General features: G+C 44.0%; 1 protein-coding gene across 2 annotated transcripts in view; it reads right to left on the bottom strand.

Annotated features, from left to right (window-relative positions):
- Positions 1-19,311, bottom strand: part of WNT7A (Wnt family member 7A) — a 58,190-nt gene extending 38,879 nt beyond the window's left edge. Inside the window, exons 1-2 of one of the 2 annotated variants that reach the window (XM_060765995.2) lie at positions 18,596-19,311; positions 15,893-16,119 (exon numbers count right to left, since the gene is read on the bottom strand). In XM_060765995.2, coding sequence (XP_060621978.1) covers positions 15,893-16,119; positions 18,596-18,666 — 298 coding nt within the window. In that variant the 5' untranslated portion in view covers positions 18,667-19,311. The remainder of the gene's footprint in view (positions 1-15,892; positions 16,120-18,595) is intronic. The other variant, XM_060765996.2, reaches the window with a different exon arrangement.
- Positions 19,312-21,007: the final 1,696 nt, after the last annotated feature.

The following is a 21,007-nucleotide window of genomic DNA, read 5'->3' as shown; positions in this document are numbered from 1 at the left end:
TAAAACTGGAGGTTGTTGAAATGTGACATTTGGCCTTCTCAGTACAGGCACTTGAGAGTTACAAACATCCAACTTACAAACAACTCATAGTTAAGAATGGGAGTGATCCAACAGGCAATGAGAGAAATTTACCCCTCAGAAGGGAAATTCACTCCTGAAAGAGTTATCGAGGGGCAAAGGTGTCTCCACTCAAGTTTTGTCACCAATCCTTGTTTCCACAGCAAGCCAAATTTTTCAAAATCCAATTTTCACAGGAACAGAAAGTGAGGTGAAATCTTCTGAACAGGGGCACAGATGGCAAAATAAACATCACAGGCGTGTAACCCTTTCCCTATGCTGTCCAAAGCTGGAGTTACACTTTTAAAATGTGCCTGTTTAGACTTACAATCAAATTCAACTTAAGAACAAAGCTACAGAACCTATTTTGTTCGTAACTTGGGGATTGCTTATATTAAACCATGTGCTCAATCACTCAGCTATGATTCCTTCCTTAATGAGGGCAGATAGTCTAATATAAAATTGTTAGATTCAAGATCCCTCAGTATCTGCTGGGGTTTGATTCCAAGCCCCCCGCCCCATCACCCACCTCAGTGGATCCCAAAAACCATGAATGCTCAAGTCCCATTATATATAAGGGAATAGTAAAATACCATTACTTATACATTCTTTATATGAAGTAATGACTAACTGAAATGAGTGCTAGACGGGGCCTGGGGATCAATGAAATGGTGGGAGGCAACCACAGTACTGCATCAGAATCAAGGTTTGCCTTTTGATCTTTTTTTCCTTATATTTTAAACTCAGAATTAGTTGAATCCATGGATGCAAAAGCTATGAATATGAAACACTGATTGTATGTAATACACACTGACCGTCATTAGCAGGACATAGAAACATAGAATCATAGAATCATAGAGTTGGAAGAGACCTCATGGGCCATTCAGTCCAACCCCCTATTTGTATTTGTAAATCATAAATATAGTAAATTAAAATCCATAATGCCAACCCAAGTTATGTTGATTCTGTTCTTTCCTCTCTTCTTCTTTTTCTACTGTTTAAGCCTTACTGCAAGATTCCCTCACCAGTTCCTACCTCCACCTATTTCCCCTTTTGGGGTTGCAATTTCCAGATGCCTCTTGCAGGATAGGGCTTAAAACCTATGTCCATCCCATTGTGTTGCTAAGTTTTTAAGAACATAAACTAGCTCCTTAGTGATTGTGATAGGTAGTCATTGTCAGATTTCTTGTCCTGAATCCAACCAATGAAGCCACTCCATATGCTATAAACATAGTACAATGATTCCAGTTTACCTATCACGGCTCCACCCTGTGGGATCCTGTCCTTTGTACTTTGGTGAACTAGAGCTCTTTGGCTGAAATGTCTAGGTATCCCGCCCTCTTAACTGCAAATCCCAAGATCCCATTGAATGTTGACATGGCAGTTACAATGTAGTGCTATACAGGCCCATAGCCAGGATTTTGATTCAAAGGGGGCTGAGGATCTACCCTAGCAAACCTTTTGTATCATTATCCCAATACCCCCATGCATATGGGATATATTGAGCATGGTGATGAGATCATGATATGAATAAACATAACAGTTTAAATAATGTACCAGTAAGGCCTTCTTGCGGACCACCCTGAGAATTTCGGGGGGAGCTGAAGCCCCTCAACCCCCCCTCCCCCACCCCGGCTACATGCCTGGTGCTATAGTTGGGCAGTGCAGAAGGACCCTGTTAAAAACATTGCTATATGTTACGGGATACCAACATTTCTGGTTAATTCCTTGATTTAACTATTCCCGCTGCAGTATTTTAAAAACTGCCTGCAGATTAAAAGTACTGTAGGGGAATAGTTAAATGTGGACTACACTTTTTGGACTATAGCAATTCTCTAACTTCTCTAGGTGTAGCCCAAATCACACTGTCTATGTATTAAAAAAATATGCAACCCCAATATTTCCAAATATATGAAAAGCATTAGAAAATAAAAAAACTAAATGGGTGTTGCTCTAAATTAGTCCAAATATACTCAAAGTATTCAAGGTGTGAAATGCAAAATGGCAGGGAAGGGGAACTAATGGAAAAATAGATGGGAGGAGATTGCAGAGGACCACCCCAAAAGATAGTGCGAGGCAAGAACCCTTAGTGCTGTAATACTGATCTTACATCCCACTTGTTGTCCTTTATTTCCATCTGTTTTGAACTTACTGCCCAGCAGCAGCATGGGAGAACCTCAGTTATTATAAAAGGGGGGACATTTTTCTCTTTTCTTTCTTGTACCTGTTCTTACATTTATGATAAAATAAATTGTGTTGAAACCAATAGGATCTGCCTTCAAGGAAATATGCTTAAGAGTCATGTACCATTAGAATTCAAGGTGACCTTCCTTGAAGATACAAAGAGAGAGAGAATGAGAGAATTTCTACATATAACTTCCATTAGCATATAGGTTACGTAGGTGAATTTTCACAAACCAAGAGCAAAATACCCTTCAATGTAATTAGCATACCTTCATCATATTGTTGCAGAATAATAATGACCCATTTCAGGATAGTAATATTTTTACAATATCCTCGCTTCAGTGGGATAGTACATTAAAGTGGCCTAAAACTCTCTCTGAAATTATTAACCATATGCTAGTCATATTTGTGACCACATTTAAACTGGACTCATTCTCTAGTATGATGAGGTCCTAAGACACATATTCAGATTGGAGGTTACACTGACAAATGCTAAGCACTGAAGTGTATCTTCACTCTTAGTCTTAAATGTATTTATATGCTAGAATATGATTTGTGTAAATGTATTTACAAACTTTTTGTTTCTATTTTCAGTTGTATGTAGCAGAGAAGCTTGTGAACCCTCTGAATGAGAAAAATTAAATCCCAAAAACAACTTCTCTGAAAATACTTTGTTCCCGGACAAGATAAGAGATTTCCTTCTATTTCTGAAAAGATCCAAGTAAGGAGATATTGTTAGATATTGCTATTAATATTCAAGAGATAGAGAGAAACTCCCGAGTAGGAAGTTCTTCTCACGTAGTCCTAATGAAATCAATGGATGTACAAAAGTGACTATATCAACAGTTTTCTTCCATTTCAATGAGAGTTCAACGAGATAACTTTCTAGTAAACTCTATCCTTACACCAACATATTGCTTGTTGGCAGCTTGCAATTATATGGGCAGTTTTACAGAAACACAAGGGAAAGATATACAAGGGCCCACAAATACAAAATAACACCCAAGCAATCCTGACATGGAGCCCTTTTACACCACACATTTATAGCATCTTGATTCTATCTCAGTTGCCATGGCACTATCTTATTGAATCCTGGGGTTTGCAGTTTGGTGACATGAAAGAACTGTATGACTACAAATTTTAAATATTCTTGCTTAGACTGCAAATCCCTGGATGACATAGAATGGAGTGATGGCAGACAAAGTTGGTATCAAAGTGCTAGAATAGAGAAGTGGGAAGGGACCCATAGACTGGATTTTTTTCCCTCACTTCTAGCAACAGCAGGGAAAGAGATACCTGCATATTGATCTAGAAAAGAAATTAGAGAGCTTTCATTTATTGCAAATACTCCAGCTGGGCATATGGGTACCCCTAGATGGTGCAGTATATGCAGCCCCTGAGCCATGTGTTGCGTGTCTTTGGATATAAGGGCTAATCCTAACTATGTGCACTGAATCTGTCACATTGATATGTATGAAATGTACCTACTGAAAAACTTGAACTTTGTTTATTTAGTAGTAATCTTTGTGAAATGCAAATTGTATTGCATCATTGCATTCTGCTGCATTTTACAATTGAAAGAAATTCAAAATACTTAATTTTACCAACAAATATTATGTAATACTCAGACTTGTTTTTTTATCATATTATTTGGTTGGTTGTTGTCCAAATCTATTTTTCCTAAAATTTAGTGTCTGGGAGATTATATCTCTTACACGCTCTAAAATAAGATAAAATTTGAGCAAAAAATAAACATCAGTAAGTATATTCTTCCTCCACACTATTAAACTCACTATTATACTTCGAGAATTATCTTAGCTCCCACCCTCATGGTTTCTCTTGCCTCTGGAAGAAATCCAGAATTGCAAGATCTTTTAGATTTTAATTGCTTTCAAGCAGAGAGGCAAAACATGTGCTATTCTAATAGAAACTACCACCAAGAATGCACTTCTATGTTACCATTAATTCTTGGTAGATAGAGTGTCTTATAAAGAACTCAGTTGAGCTTGGGGTTTTTATTGTGCCCATACAGTCTTTACAGGCTTGGATTTTTTTACTGTGTCCATACGGTCTCTATGATTCCATCATTCCTTCGTCTTTTGATAACATGAGACAGCTCACAACAAAATGCTCACAACAAAATGCTCACAACAAAATGCTCACAACAAAATGCTGTTGCTGGGAAAACAGTTCCATTAGCTACAGTGAGCATTGCAGCTAAACTTAGAGAGGACAGGGTCCCCATCTAAAGTGACCACTTAGGTTGGTATAGATCAGCTCCAAGGTGGCTACATGCCACATGGGGCTAATTCATCATAATGTGGGGGCAAGGCTATCTTGGGGCTGATCTATACCAACCTAAGTGGTCACTTTAGATGGAGACCCTGTCGTCTCTAAGTATAGCTGCAATCTTCACTGTAGCTAATGGAACTGTTTTCCCAGCAACAGCATTTTGTTGCGAGCTGTCTCTGTTATAATGCAAAATATTTTGCCTTGGTCTTGAACAAACAAACAAGACCTGTGTCTGATGGAAAGTAAAACACCTACAACTGGTTGGTTGATATGAGTCAATACAGTGGCCTACATTTTTTACCTTCCTTTGGGGACATAGATGTGAGGACTGCTGTCATTAATACCCGTTTTTCAAAATTTGCTACAACAGTTCTGATGGATTCATATATGCCCACTGATTCTGTCATGGCAGGAACTAACTAATTTTCCATTTCCCAGTTATTTCCTTCTGGTTTAACTAAAATAGGAAAGCATGTTGGCTGATGAATAAGCTGTTATTAGATGTGGATGTTCAACTATAGATCAGGGCCATACCTTTCAGCGTTTGGTTGAAAAATGCATATTTGGGGATACTCTCTAAATGGCTTTCACTGGTTGTAAGTCAGAAACATTTGATTTAATTCCTAGGGACAGGCTATCAAAAATTGTGAGGGCACCACAATTGACCAATGATTGCTAATGCTTATATGTCACTTATATTTAAAAAAAAACCCTCAGATTCAGGTAAGATGCAATCATTTGGGGCAACTTGTCTCTGCTTGCAAAGGAGCTAACCTGGTCTGCTTTCTAGTTCCCACTCTAGTTAAGTTTTATATCAGTTCACTGATTAAAAGGTTAATGGACACCAGCTTTCATAACCACTTAATTACCTAATCAACTCACATCAATTATCCTTTATGCAGATGATGCAGTGCTTCTATCTCACTCAGTTATAGGCCTAAAGAGACTCTCAAGAGAGATTGCCAACTACCGTAGCAATAAATCTGCAGCAGTAAATTACAATATAACACATGTGATGGTTTTTACCAGAAGGAAGATAGTTTATAAACAACAAATATTGAAGTTTGGGTATCTTGGCAGAGTTCCTCACACTTTCTATTCATAGAAAAACAGAGATGAAGACAACCATAGAGAATGCCCAGAGGATCAACTTCACCAAACGAGCTCTATCTACAGTGGTTCTGCTTCCAAACACTTTTCAAAACTGTCCATCCAGTTATTCAGTCTCAGGGTAAGGCTTGTGATTGATGTCACATTTGAGAAGCTGAACTGGTACAGTAAATTGTGATGCCACCATCTATAGGTCCTGGATGCCCAAAACCTAACCTCCTGCCCAAAAATAAATTATGATCAACAATTAAGATGGAAACACAACAGAGATTTAGGAAGGTTCTAAAGAGTTTAAAATTGAAATGGTCATCCAAGTGATTGGAGTTCAAGTACCAAAGTCCCATACAGCACAGCCAATACTAAGAGATTATGGAAGCTGTAGCTTAAACCATCTGGGGAGGGGGCAGCCTTGGTTTAAAGAAATTCAGAAAAGAAATCTCTGCACACACTATGCATCCTCATTCCATCTTTGCTTCTGGCCAAAAGATTTTGCATGCTTTGTGTTGTTTCAAACCTGTGAGACTAGAAATGACAAATCAGATAAAGAAAAAATCATTCCCAACCCCTGTGAAACACCTCCTTCCACATGCACTACATTGTTTTCATTTTACCCAAATTCAACTTAATCACATTGAAGATCTCAAAAGATCCTGCTGAAGAACTTAAAACTGGAGACAGAAACAAAGTGATATAGAAGAGTCCTAAAGAGCAATAGCTTTCAGCCACGCATCTATTTTAGATTCATTTTCAAAATCACACTGGGATTTTCCTCAAACATTGACAAATTCAGGCCTTCTACTTTTTCAATGGTTATTCCAGCATTCAATTTTTAAACACATTTCACAGCCCAGCATTAAAAAAAGCTTAAGGGGACTAGAGAAACTCACCCATGTAAATGCCCTTGTTTGCATAAAGCTACAACCTCCTTCTATACATTTGCTAATAATCCCTATGTAACCACTGATACATGGAGATGTACAAGTTGTACAGGAGAAATAGCTCTCCAAGAGGAATGAAATCTTAATTCATAATGTTTACCTCTTCTAAAACCATTTAAATGAAATTACAGAGATATTTCAATATAAAAGAGGAAGACTGAGAGAAAGAAGAACCAATGAGAAAATGCTATAATGTGAATTATTTCTGTTTGAGGGTCCAATCACTCCATTTTATTCTACTTTCCCTTGGCTTCCCTCTTTCCAGGCTCCTAAACAAGCACCAGTCCTCACCTGGAGAGCATGCCCAAGGGAGGTACCTTTTCCTCTTTTTCAGACTGTGGGGATAACACACGAGCTCTGTCTGGAACTTCCACTGATCTCTATGAGCAACTAGGAAATTAACATTGTCAATTATTTCTACTTTTTGTATACAATAAAAGAAATCTGGATCCTATGCAAATTACAAAGGGCATTAAGAGTGCATCCAATTCTGGCAATCTCACACCACTCCCATGGCTCCATCCTGTGCACTCCTGGGAGTTGTAGTTTAATAAGATACTCCTTGAACTACAGAATTAGAATTTTCTGGCAAATAATTATAAGCACTTCATGAAACAACACATCTCAGATTTCCACAGAATGAGGCCAGGGAAGTTGAAGTGGTTTCAAAGTCTTATAATTGTTTAATGTGGGTATAAGAAATTCATTGTAAATAAGCAATTTAGAGGTAGCATGTACATATAGTATTTGTGTGCGTGAATTATGAATGACAGACCTATCTCAATTTTGACAGTCCAAACACAGGAGGAGGAGATAGCCATGCTGTACTTCTCAAGCTCAAGATAGGTGTGGACAGTTCTGTTTAGGAAAAAGCCAAGCTATCTTCACAGTCACTAACTCACAAGACAATCCAAATCCTTTAAAAAGATCTCATTGCAAAAGTCCATGGCTTCGCCACACATGGAGTCCTGGTGGGGATGTGGAGAACCTACCACTCCATGCCCTACATTGTGTGACTAATCTGGGACCCCATCACATGGGGAAGTGATACCTTCTGGCTTCCTGCCATTGTCCTGAAGGCAATGGAGGAAACCTCCCATGTTGCCACATCAACAACATACACTGCTTCCATTTCCTCTTCCCTTTCCCAACAGAGCCCAGCCAGAAGTACACATGCATCAATAGGTTCCATCGAGAAAGGGAAGAGGAAGCAGAATACAACAGGGAAACGAGCCTGTATAATGGGGTAGTAAACTGTAGAATAAACTGCTTGAAAGATAATGTGGAGTTTTCAGAAATTCTGAAGATCCCATACTTTTGCTTTTCTCGTTCTATTTTTATTAATACTATCTGCTTGTTATACTTTCAAAAAAAAAATAAGAAGCTGAAACAGCCAATATTTTTTTCTTTCTTTTCTTTTTAACAGCTCAAAACTATTCTCAAGTGCACTGAGTCCATAATTATTTTAGATCCGCCATCTACTGACTTTGATTCACATTTAAGTACAGACAGTTTAAAACAAGATGGCTCTCTGGGTAACTACTTTCAACAAATCAAGGCGCCCTGCCCAGATGTGCCTTGGGCACACCTGTCTCTCAGTGTCATTTTCTCATTCAGTCCCTGAGGCTACCAGAGGACTCTGACAAGGCCCCTTCTCTCCTGAAGAGGCTTTGAACTTGGCTTGGCTCCCGTCCAAAGAATCCTCAGGTCTGGAGTTAAAGATGCAATGCATTCCACACCTCTGAAAGTGGAATTTGTGCCATTATACACCACAGTTTTGAGAGTGGATTAAAAAGTACCATATGACCTGGAACACTGCCCTTAACATGTCTTGTTGTGTTGAGAAATGGCAACAAATACCTCTACAGAAAATCTTTTGAGAGTGCACACCATGCAATGACTGGGCATTAAGATTTTATAATGCCATTACTCAGTGTAATGGCATTATAAAATCATGTTACTTACAAACCAAACTGGGAGGTGAAGATAGATTAAGATACAACAAATGTCAACATATCTATATACCTTATATCACTGTTTCTCAAGTTGAGGGTAGGGATCCTTGGGGGGGAGTCGTGAGGGGGGTTTAAGAGGGGTCGCCAAAGACCATCAGAAAACACATATTTCTGATGGTCTTAGGAGCCCCTTTGGAATAGGAGGCTGAAGATCTGTCTGTCTGTCCTTCTCTTTCTTTATGGAAACAGTGAATTCTCCCACCAAAAGCCCTCCTCCTACTGTGATTGGCCAGCCTCTCAGCTGGCCTCTCAGCCAAAGGGAGGGCTGTTTCCAAGAAGGGAGGGGAAAGCAGGCATGCTCTCCCCTAAATCACTGTCAATTCCTCCCAAATTCCTCCAGTATTTTCTGTTGGTCATGGGGGTCCTTTGTGGGAAGTCTGGCCCAATTCTATTATTGGTGGGGTTCAAGGGGCTCTTTGATTGTAGGTGAACTATAAATCACAGCAACTACAATTCCCAAATGTCAAGATCTATTTTCTCTAAACTCCATCAGTGTTCAAATTTGGGCATATTGAGTATTCGCGCCAAGCTTGATCTAGATCCATCATTGTTTGAGTCCACAGTGCTCTCTGGATGTAGGTGAACTACAACTCTAAAACTTAAGGTCAATGCCCACCAAACCCTTCCAGTATTTTCTGTTGGTCATGGAAGTTCTGTGTGCCAAGTTTGGTTCAATTCCATTGTTGTTGGTGTTCCGAATGCTCTTTGATTGTAGGTTAACTATAAATCCAGCAACTACAACTCTCAAATGACAAAATCAATACCCCCCCCCCTCCCAACCCTACCAGTATTCAAATTTGGGCATATTGTGTATTTGTGCCAAATTTGGTCCAGTGAATGAAGATACAGTACATCCTGCATATCAGATATTCACATTATGATTCATAACAGTAGCAAAATTACAATTATGAGGTAGCAATGAAGATAATTTTATGGTTGGTGGTCATCACAAAATGAGGAACTGTATTAAGGGATTGCAGTATTAGGAAGGTTGAGAAACACTGTACTATACCTTCATGTATAAGTCTATAAATTTTAATTTTAAAATCCACTCAAAAAACCTAGGTTGACTTATCTACAGGTCAATGTGAGCACTGTACCTTAACTCTTTCTCCACTGCAATGTCACTTCTGACCTCTTTGGCTGCCTTGGCAGGAAAATGGTGGCAGCAGCCAAAGGCAACTGCCTCCCTGAGGCAACACTGATCCTTTCCCTTCACCATGGAATAACCCTCAACTTATCCATGCATCTCATTGAAATCCATAATTTTGGTCCAAAAACCTATCCTTAACTTTGTACATGAGGTCAACTTATTCACAAGTATATATGGTAATTAATAATGTAATGTTAACATCAATTGGTGAAAAACAATAGAGTCTTTCTGGGTTTTTTAAAATGCCAGACAATGGTGGTATCCCCCCCCCCCCCCCCCCCGGATCTTTGGGCTCATTTCAAAATCCCAACTAGAAAATTAAACTTTTATATTTTGTGCTGCATGGAACCTCAAGTCTCTTTTTGTATGCTCGTGAAGCATACAATGTATTTACACACAAAGCTTCTGCAGCCCTTTAGTGAACCCATGCTACTGTCTTTTGAGCATGTTCAGACATGAAACGGTTATAGCAACTGAATGCCTGCCATGGCTCCATCCTAAGGAATCCTGGGATTTGTAGCTTGGTGAGGCATACTCTGGTTAGGATGTTATGTGGCCAAGCTCTAGTCTACTCCTTTAAACAAGTCACTAGAACACTGTAGCAGAGAAACTACTTCACCAAACCACAGGTCCCAAGATTCCGTGGAATGGAGCCATGGCAATTTAAAATGGCTTCAGGATGCTATAACTGTATAATGTAAACAAACCCTTGGTTTGGAACTTTAGGAACAAAGAGCTTCTTAAGTACAAGGCAACAGCCATCATCTTAAGTCACTTGAAAAAAACCTCTTGTGGAAGAACAGGGATAGACGAAACATCTCCAAAACAGTAGCAACATGCTGAATGAGTTGATGTATTGATCCTTTCTTATATCAAGCAGAAAAGATCATATCATTGCATAGCAAGATATGATCTTTTCTTCTTTATATTCATAGAATCATAGAATCATTGAGTTGGAAGAGACCATCCAGTCCAATCCCCTGCCAAGAAGCAGGAAAATCGCATTCAAAAAACCCTCAACAGATGGCCATCCAGCCTCTGTTTAAAAGCCTCCAAAGAAGGAGCCTCCACCACACTCAGGGCAGAGAGTTCCACTGCTGAACAGCTCTCACAGTCAGGAAGTTCTTTCTAATGTTCAGGTGGAATCTCCTTTCCTGTAGTTTGAAGCCATTGTTCTGCATCCTAGTCCCAAACTTGCTCCCTCCTCCCTATGACTTCCCCTCACATATTTATGCATGGCATATCATGTCTCCTCTCAGCCTTCTCTTAAACATGCCCATGTCAATTGAGAAAACCTCCTCTGAAAGAACAGGGATGGACGAAGCATCTCCAAAACAGTAGCAACATGCTGAACAAGTTGATGTATTGATCCTTTCTTATATCAAGCAAAAAAGGTCATATTACGGTATACATGACAATTAATCCAAAATCAATATTGCCAAGCAAACTCACCCCTTCACTATGTTTCTTCTTCCATTTTGTACCTACCAAAAATACTTACCAAAAATACTAGGTCTGGCCTAAAGATAGAATCCCAAGTACCAGCTGAATTTTGTTTTTGTTTTAAAAAAAAATAGGGGATCACCCATTCTTTATTTTCTTTTTCCCAGTATCCACAGGGCAAGTCTAAGGAGTAACCTGATAGCATTACTGCACCTGGTACAGCCCTGTTTGACTGTCTGCAATCCTTTCCCACATTCTTTCTTATGATTCTGACCCTGAAGGCATCATGATTTCATCAGCATTGGGCCTCTTTTCCTTCCTTCCAATGTCCTATTCTTGTAATATCTATTATCTTGTCTCATTGAGAGATCTAGGGATCATGAAACCATGCACATTATTCTAGAAGTGTGAAATCACTGTGGTGCTTTGTGCCTTCAAGTCATTTCCAAATTATGGCAACCCTAAGGCAAACATTACAACATTTATTGATTTTTCTATCTGTGAACTGATTTAAGAACAGCTCAGCTGAATCAGTTCAAATTCCCATCTCATACAGCATTCTCTTAACACAGTAGCCAACCAGATGTCTATGGGAATCTCTCAAGCAGAACATAAATGAGTTGGACCATCTATCTCACATTCCTTAGCAATTGAGACATAGAGGCTTACTGGCTTTGATTCTGGTAATCACAATTAGACATCCTAGTAACCAATGATCACTCTAACTTCCACTACAGCCATCGCTACATTGTATGTCAGCAAGTATGGCTGTTTAGCATTACTGAACGAAGAAGAATTCATTTTGCCTGCCCTGCACTTCCTAAAATGCAGTTTCAGTGGATGACTCTGGTTCTAATACGATGAAAGAGGCACACTTTTGTATAGTTCTCTTATTTTCTTCTTTTACCCTTCTCTCTTTTCCCTAAGTTAAACAGTCCTGTACCCTGCAACCTGTCCTCATAGCCCCCATTCCCTTGATTGTTTTCATCACCATTTCTGGCACATTTTTTGGATCTACAATATCTTTTTCTAGGAACTGTGACCAGAACTCTATACAGTATTCCATGTGTGATGATAGCATGAAGGACAAAAAAGGCAGAAGAAAGGGAGATGAAGGGAAAAAGAAATGTGGCAACACCTTTCAGACTGACTGGTTGTTACTTTCTAATGAACTTTTGTGGAGGCAGTAGAAAATAATAATAAATTGCCTGCTCCTGACATTCATATTTTACACTTTTTTTGAGGGGCCTGTCTGCAGTCCTTTACATACTCACATATTTCCACAGTTTTTGCTCTTAAATTAGTGTGCTGCTGGAGGGCAGGGTGTGTCAGGAGACAACATAGTCATCTGTGCAATCACTCCGTAGAATCTTATGTATTTTACACATTGCTTGATGTGTTAATTTTATTCTTTGAGGAACTTCGTTACATTTAATTCATTATTTTGTGATTGTCTTCAAAGTAATCACATTACTAACCACTTCAGTTGTCTTAGGGTGCGTCTACACTGTAGAATTAATGCACTTTGGCTGCACTTTAATTGCCCTGGCTCAATGCTATGGAATCCTGGGAGTTGTAGTTTGGTGAGGTCCCTGCACTCTTTGGCAGAGAAGGCCAGATACCTTGGAACACTACAATTCCCATGATTCCACAGCACTGAGTCAAGGCAATTAAAGGAATTTCAAATTGTATTAATCTACAGTATAGATGCTTTCCCTATCTTTCTTTAATCTATCTACTTAAGCTGTTTGCTTCCTTCTTACCTGAAGATTTCACTTTCCTCTATTCTCAAGAAATGACTTAGTCCCTTTGTTTTTCTTTGCCTGAGAAGAAGCATCCATGAGGCTCAAAACCCAACAATGAACACTAGCCTATATCTACACAGGAGAGCCGGCTTTTAGGGCAGTGGTTCTTAACCTGTGGGTTGTAAACCACCTGTGGGTCATGAGGATGCAAACCCCTTGGATAGACCACATCAGCTCTAGATAATTAAATATGGTTTTCTGTGGGCAAGCAGATGGCGACTACTAGATGGCCTATGTTTGGTATCAGAAACTAGAGCTGATGTGGTCTATCCAATGCAATTTTCTGAATCAGCACCCCCATATAACCAAACCAAATCTAAAGTTGAGCAAAAAATAATTTGTAACCCTTTTGGTACTAATGTTGAAGAGTGGTCCCTGGTCAAAGTAGTCCTTGGTCAAGTGGCCTCTAGTCAAAATGGTCCCTTGTCAAAAAAAAAAGGTTGGCAACCACTGTTTTAGGGCCTCTTGTTACCAAGGACAGCTCAATTTCTCTTTTCTACCTCCTTTATTATCTGAAGATGGATTTCCTGAGATAATAATTGCATGTCTTTATTTTTAACCTGAGAAGACTTTCCAGAGTAATTTCTCCTGTTTCTACTGCAAGCTCAAGTTACACTAGCCTCACTGCAATCCACTTAAAATAAACACTAAATATTGCCACAGTGTTCTCCTATGGGCATCACACGTCCGCAGTACCGCACTGAAGAATTTTTGTAGGACTAAGGACCAGTTTTGTGTTCCTGGGATCCTGGGAATGCTCAGAATCCTGTCTCCACTTTTTAAAAAATCTGGAAGTGGCTGGAAGTCATTTCATTAAGACAGGTAATTGACCCTTTTATGGATGGGAAAAAGGGGAAGTCTATGGAATCTGGGAAAGTTGGCCACAAAAACAACCTTGAAGGTTACAAGCAACTCTGGAGCCATACTTTGCCCACCTCTACTGGACACAACCTAAAGCTGGCCCATAATATGCTTATAGAAGCTTTACTGACTGGATTTCTTGTTGTTATTTTGTGCCTCCCAGGGTTTCCTTGTCAAGATTGACTAAGAAGATGTTTGTTCTTGCCTTTCTCTTAGTCTCAGGGACTACAACTTGCCAAAGGTCAGACAAGAGGTTTTCCATGCTCAAAGGAGGATTCCATATCCTCTTCCAACAGTCAACCAATTACACCACACTTGTTATCAGAGTGTCTCACTACTTGTTATATTTTGTTGTCATAGTGGTGGTGGGCCTCCAAGTCAACTCCAGTTTATGATGATCTTCTCTCAGGGTTTTCTGAGCAAGATTAATTCAGAAGTTTGCCATAGTTTTCCTCTGGGGAGGAGAGAGTGTGACTTGCTCAAGGTCATGCAGTGGGTTTCCATGGCTGAATAAGGATTCCATGTCTCATCTCTCAAAGTCCTACTTCAACACTTCAGATCACTGCAACATATTGTCTTTATTGTTGAAAATAGATGTCTATCCTATGTATGGGTTATTAAAATGCTCAACTAGCGGGATGGGTGGAGTTACTCAAATATTAATCTTGTGGAGTTCAATCAAACTAACTTCTTAGCAATTTGACTTTTGAGTGCAGCTTTGTTATTAGCCAATCAGAAGTCCAATCAGAAATCCCACAGAGTCTAATGAGACATCTACCAGGCAGTGTGTTGAGCATTGCCTTGAATCGCTACTATAGAAAAATAGTTGTGCCAAGAACTTGAGTTTTTTGTTTGTTTGTCTGATAGAAAGCAACAGCAAACTCTAGAGCAGGCATGGGCAAACTTGGGCCCTCCAGGTGTTTAGGACTTCAACTCCCACAATTCCTAACAACCCCGGGCCCCTTCCTTTTCCCCCTTAAGCCACTGAGGGGGAAAAGGAAAGGGCCTGAGGCTGGTAGGAATCATGGGAGTTGAAATCCGAAACACCTGGAGGGCCCAGGTTTGTCCATCCCTGCTCTAGACACAACTATATTTACAGCAGATTCAAATCCACCTATATTTAAAGATTCAAGGATTCAAGTTTACTTATATTTAAAGCTCAACCATCATAGTACATCGTGGCTTAAGCATTATGACTGTGACTAGGGTCCGAATCCCACTTGGCCGTGAAATCCACTGGGTGGGCTTGAGCAGGTCACACTCTCTCAGAAGGCAATGGCAAACCTGCTCTGAACAATTCTTGCCAAAAAGATCCTGTGAGAGGTTTTCTTTAAGGTCACATTATGAAGGCACACTATAACAACAATTTTAAAGCCACATTAAAGACAAAGCCATATAGCTTTCTGTATTCTGAAGGGAAATAGATATTAGCATAAAAGAGTGCCTTGGACTTCCACTAAGCCTGCAAGAGTGGTGAAGCCTGGGATGGACAGGTGTGGTGAATCCAATGGCAACTCCCAACATCAATAATGGTCATAAAAAAGCAGAAAGTGATGCTTGCAAGTCCACTTTTGGTTTTGAAAACCATGGTTTTTAAAAATATTGAATGGTGCAAAGCTTATGGAAGAGGCAATGCACTCTTCTTCTTGGCCAGAGAAAGAATGGTCTAGAAAGGTTGGAGCAGGGTGACCCAGGAACACAATTTGCCCATTCCTGGATTAGACAGTTGTGCCAGAACTGGATAGGCCCAGCTTAAACCCCTCCCATCACAAAGCTCACTGGATGACTTCACTGGGTGACCTCACTGTCTCTCAGCCTTGCTTGGAAGGTAGTGGTAATGATAAACATGGGAAAGAAGGCCAAGTGCCACAGCTTGGGCTATAAAAACAGGGCAAATAGATGGTTCCTCGGGAGTATCTTCTAGATGCCCTGGCATCCCTTTGCTCCTTGAGTCCTCTCTCTTCTTGGAGATTAGGCTCCCAACCCTTGGCAGCAGCAGCAGCAGCAACAAGGAAGAGTCAAGAGGTAACGTACCCACTTTCAGCTCTTTTCCAAAGACTGTCCTTTCTCCCAAGGCAGAGCAGTTCCAGCGCCCATTGCGGAACTGGAACTGGCACTCATTGAGGCCCATTTGGGAGCCTTCTCCGATCACGATGATGGCATCAGGTCTGCTCTGACAGATCGCCCTCTGCCGAGGAGCCAAGCCTGGGATCTTGTTGCAGATGATGCTGGCTCCCAGAGCCACCACGGAGGAGAAGCCCCTGCCAGAAGGAAGAAGGAAGGAAGAACGTTGGAGGGCAAGAACAACAACAAATAACCCTTGAAAGAGACCAGGCTCTCACAGCCCATCGGACAAAAACCATGAAACAACACCCAGCAAGTTGGGTATCTAGTATATCTCCTGAGAAAAGTTTCTACATTTTGAGTTACTTCGGAGAGAGCCGGAAATGGCAGGTGACTGTGGACTTCAGAGATGCCTCTGGGCTTTGTTCTACCCATCAAGGAGGACAGAAGCTTATTTTCGAGTCTAACCTTTCATCAAGGGGGAAAGGTCTCCCTGGAAGTCTAACTGGAAACTTCTCCCTCTCCTTGCTTCCATCCTCCCACGAGTAAAGCCAAAAGATGTCGAATCTGAAAGGAATGGGCCCAGGAGAACTTTGGAAAGTTCCTTCTGAAGACTTCGACTCCCTGATTTCCCCAACCCAATGTGGTCCTGAAGGAGGTGTAGCTAGCCAACGAGAACAGCTTCCCTGGCTCTGCCTTCTCTTCTCCCCCCCCCCCCTCTTTCTCTCCCCCCCCCCCCCCCGCACCCCCCAACATTATTCCGCTCCTGGCCCCCTCTCCTGGAGGCGCAGTTGGCTAATGTCAGCCGGCAGGTTGCGGCACATACTCGAGCAGAACCAACCACATCATTTTGTTTCCCCAGCAGAGAGAGAGAGAGACCCAGGAGACGCGGTCCTGCTAGGCTGCCTCTTCTGCCCGCCGGCAGCTCCTCCGGGAACCCGGTGGGGAGGAGGAGAGGAGAAAGAAGAGCCCCCCGGGCCGGGTTAGGCCCGCCCCTTCCTTCCTTTCTTCCTCCCTTTCTCTCCAGCCGGCCCCCAACAGACCCGGCCTGGGTGCCTCTGCCTGGGTGCATGGCCGCCCAGGGGATCCGGAATGGCTTTGGCCTCGGGGCGGGGAGGAAAGGGGGGGGAGGTCGAGGGTCCACAGGATCAGATCGCACCTGTAGCATTGTGAGGAAGTAAGACCCCACCTTCCCCGAGAGAGAGAGAGAGAGAGAGAGAGAAGCAGGCAGGCACTGGGCCCTTCTCCCTCCCTGGCAAACGAGGCGCCCGTGCCAGCATCCAAACACACCTTGCACATGCCTCCGGGCATCCATCCCGCCATGCGTTTGGGGCTGAGACTTAGAGAAAGAGAAAGAGAGAGAGAGAGTCTTCACAAGCCCAATGGGATCTGGAGTACAACACCAGTTTCCAAAGAGGCTGACAATCAAGCCACCCCACCGAGTGGCGCGACCAAGCCTGGGCTGTGTCGATTTCTTTCCCTGAGTGTTTTTGGGTTGACATCCTCATACATTAAGAATGAGAGAGAGAGAGAGGCGCACAACCTGAAGGTCTGATCGGAGTGAGCATCCTAGGAAAGGCGTGCGAACAACCGGAGAGGAGACTCCTTTGCTGCGGAGGGAGGGAGGAATAAATGCAAGGCAAGGTCGAAGGTGGGGGCGGGGGAGGTGGCGTGCGGGTCTGCTTGGCTCCATTGCAACCGGACCGGTGAAGAGTTCTGGGGCTTTGTGTGTGTGTGTGTCAGGAGCGACTTGACACAATTCTCTCTGGTGTGAGAGAATTGGCCGTCTGCAAGGACGTTGCCCAGGGGACACCGGGATGTTTGATATGATCCTGTGGGAGGCTTCTCTCATGTCCCGGCATGGGGAGCTGGAGCTGACAGAGGGAAGTCACTCTGCCCCCTCCCCCCAATTGAACCGCACACCTTTCTGGATGTTTGATATCATCCTGTGGGAGGCTCCTCTCATGTCCCCGCATGGGGAGCTATAGCTGACAGAGGGAGCTCACCCCGCTCCCCGGATTCGAACCGCAGACCTTTCGGTCTGCCGGCACAAGGATTTAACCCATTGCGCCACCGGGGGCTGGGATCCATCGAGTCAGTGTCTGCCCTTCTTTCCCCCTCTCCGCCAGGGTCTGGAGCCCAGCCTGACTGCGAGCATGTGCAGAGCGCGCTTGCCACTCCCACCTTCTCCCGAACCCGCAGCCAGGGCTTCGGTGCCTTCTCCTAAACTCCATCACCTTTGCAAACCCCCCTTGGAAAGGAAGAGAACAGCCTGCTTCTGACCCCTGCTTGCCCCCCTCCCACCCGCCACCCCATCCATCCCAGCGCTGCTTGTCCGGCTGGACTGGGAAAGACTTTGGAGGGCGAGAGAGATTCCCCGCCTCGCCCGCCGCCACTCGAGTCCGGCCTCCCGTGGAACCCCGGACAAGGCTTTCCCCTCTCCTCCTCGCCACCCCCCCCCCCCCCCCCGTTTAAGATTTAGTGGGAAACCAGCAGCCAGGGACCCGTGGAGGGGGCTAACCTGCATCAGGCTGGTTTTTTAAAAAAAGCCTCTGTCAGACTTTTCCCCCAAAGTTGATGAGCGCGCACAGGTCCGGACAGGTTGGGCGCCGCGAGAGAGAGAGAGAGAGAGAGAACGAGAGAGAGAGAGAGAGAGGAGTGAAGGCGACTTACCCAATTTTGATATAGACAATCCCTAGGCTCAGAAAGATGTGGAATATCCAGCGCCTGGTTTTCCTGTTCATATTCCTCGCTGGTTGGGGGGTTTCAGATCCACATGAGAAATGGTTGTCTTTGTTTTTTGTTTTGTTTTAAAAGGGGGGGAAATCAATGCAAAATCCACTCCCAGGAATAGAGGAGGGCTGGTTATTTCTGAGCGTGTCCCCGTCCTCCTCCTCCTCCTCCTGGTCCTGGTCCTTTGTGCGCCGGTCAAGGGGTGCCACGGGGGTCTTGGGGGGGGGTGAGCACCAAAGGCGACGATGCGTGGCCCCGGAGCGGGCGCCCGACACCTCTCCGTCCCTCCCTCCCTCTCGCTGGGTTTGTAAATCCCGAGAGACAATCCCAGGAGTCTGCCTCTGCCTCTCTATTCCGGATTTGTATGCCTGTCACACGCCAGCCTTGCGAGAGAGAGAGAGAGAAAGAGAGAGAGAAAGCGCTGCTGAGGGGGGATGTTTGGGGCTCAGTCTCCTCTCCAATAATCTGGCTGGCGCGCACGCTCCCTCCCTCCCTCCTTTCCTCAGGTTCAGTGTTACTCTCCGTCTCTTCTTCCCTCCTTCCTTCTCTCTCTCTCTCTCTCTCTCTCTCTCTCTCTGGCTCCTTCTTGGGCGTGTTTTCTCTCCAGAGGAGGGAGGGGACCTGGAGTGGGGACAGGGGGATGCACCGGTCACCTGCGTGGAGGACAGCCCAGCCCCGGAGGCGAGGCGCGCGCCCGCCCGACTCCTCACCCACGCCCCCCTCCCCTACCGGAGTGCCACTCCATCCCGAGCAAGGGATCCATTGCAGATCCATTCCCACTTCAAGGAGGAGGAGGAGAATCGTCTTTGCAAGGAGTCCTCTCTCTCACAACCTCTGGGGATGCCTGCCATAGATGCAGGCGAAACGTCAGGAGAGAATGCTTCTAGGACATCGCCATACAGCCCGAAAAACCTACAACAACCCAGTGATTCCAACCATGAAAGCCTTCGACAAAAACAGAGCCTTCGTCCTCTCTCTCTTGGACTCTGGCTCTGTTTTCCGTCACCTTCACCTTTCCTTGTGGAGGCCCCCCTCCCCCCTGAGCAATGGGTTAAATCCTCGTGCGGGAAGGACTGCTGACTCAAAGGTCCTGTGAGCGGAGTGAGCTCCCATCTGTCAGCCCCAGCTTCCAATGCCGGGACATGAGAAAAGCCTCCCATAGGATGATAAAACATCCGGGCGTCCCCTGAGCAAGGAATGTCCTTGAGAGCGAATTATCTCCCACCAGAAGCGACTTGCAGTTTCTCAAGTCGCTCCTGACACTAAATCCTCTCTCACACAACCTCTGAGGATGTCTGCCATAGATGCAGGCGAAACGTCAGGAGAGAATGCTTCATCGCCATACAGCCCGAGAAACCTATCAACCCAGTGATTCCGGCCATGAAAGCTTTCGACAATACATTAGTCCTTTCTCTCTTGGACTCCGGCCTTGTTTTCCCTCTCCTTCCCCTTGCTCTGTGGAGCCCCCCCCCCCCCCCGAGCAATGGGTTATACCCTCGTGCGGGCAAGACTGCTGACTGTGGGCAAGTGGGAGCAGAGTGAGCTCCCACTTGCCAGCCCCAGCTTCGCATGCGGGGGCAGGAGAGAAGCCTCCCACAGAATGGTAAAATATCCTGTGTGGGTTAAATCCTGTGGGTTGAATGGGTTAAATCCTTGTGCCGGCAGGACTGCTGACTCAAAGGTCCCGGGAGCGGAGTGAGTTCCCATCTGTCAGCCCCAGCTTCTCATGCGGGGACATGAGAAAAGCCTCCCACAGGATGGTAAAACATCCGGGCGTCCCCTGGGCAAGGAACATCCTTGCAGATGGCCAATCATCTCACACCAGAAGCGACTTGCAGTTTCCCAAGTCGTGAGTCCTCCAGCCAGCTCTCCCCCTAAACACACACAGGAGTTTCGGACTCCCCTTTGATTTCCCTGTCTGATAGAGGCGACCACTTGGGTAATAGCAGCCCCAGGTGGCAAGAAAACGGTGGCATGAATGCCCTTGGGCAACCCTTGAGCAGCTATGGAGACCTGGGAGCTGGAGTTTTACAAAGTCTTGGGCCTTCTCTGCCAAAGAGTCATGGGGAGACAACTCCAGCTCCCATGGTTCCGCAGCCACAGGGCCTAGCAGTGGCCCATTGCTGGGATGTCAAAATGGCATTCATTCTAGAGCTGGCCTGGGCCAACTTGGGCCTTCTGGGTGTTTTTCCCCTCTCCTTTTCCCCTTTCCTTTTCAGTCGCTTAAGCGGCTGAGGGGGGAAAGAGAAGGACCTGAGGCTGTTAGGAATGGTGGGAGTTGAAGTCCAAACATCTGGAGGACCCAAGTTGGCCCAGGCCTTCTCTAGATTCCTGAGAGCTGGAGTTTGGCGA

The sequence above is a fragment of the Anolis sagrei genome, chromosome 2 (assembly GCF_037176765.1).
Source record: "Anolis sagrei isolate rAnoSag1 chromosome 2, rAnoSag1.mat, whole genome shotgun sequence".
NCBI lineage: Eukaryota > Metazoa > Chordata > Lepidosauria > Squamata > Dactyloidae > Anolis > Anolis sagrei.
The sequence above is the reverse complement of the archived record's forward strand: the minus strand, read 5'-3'. Positions and strand labels throughout refer to the sequence as shown.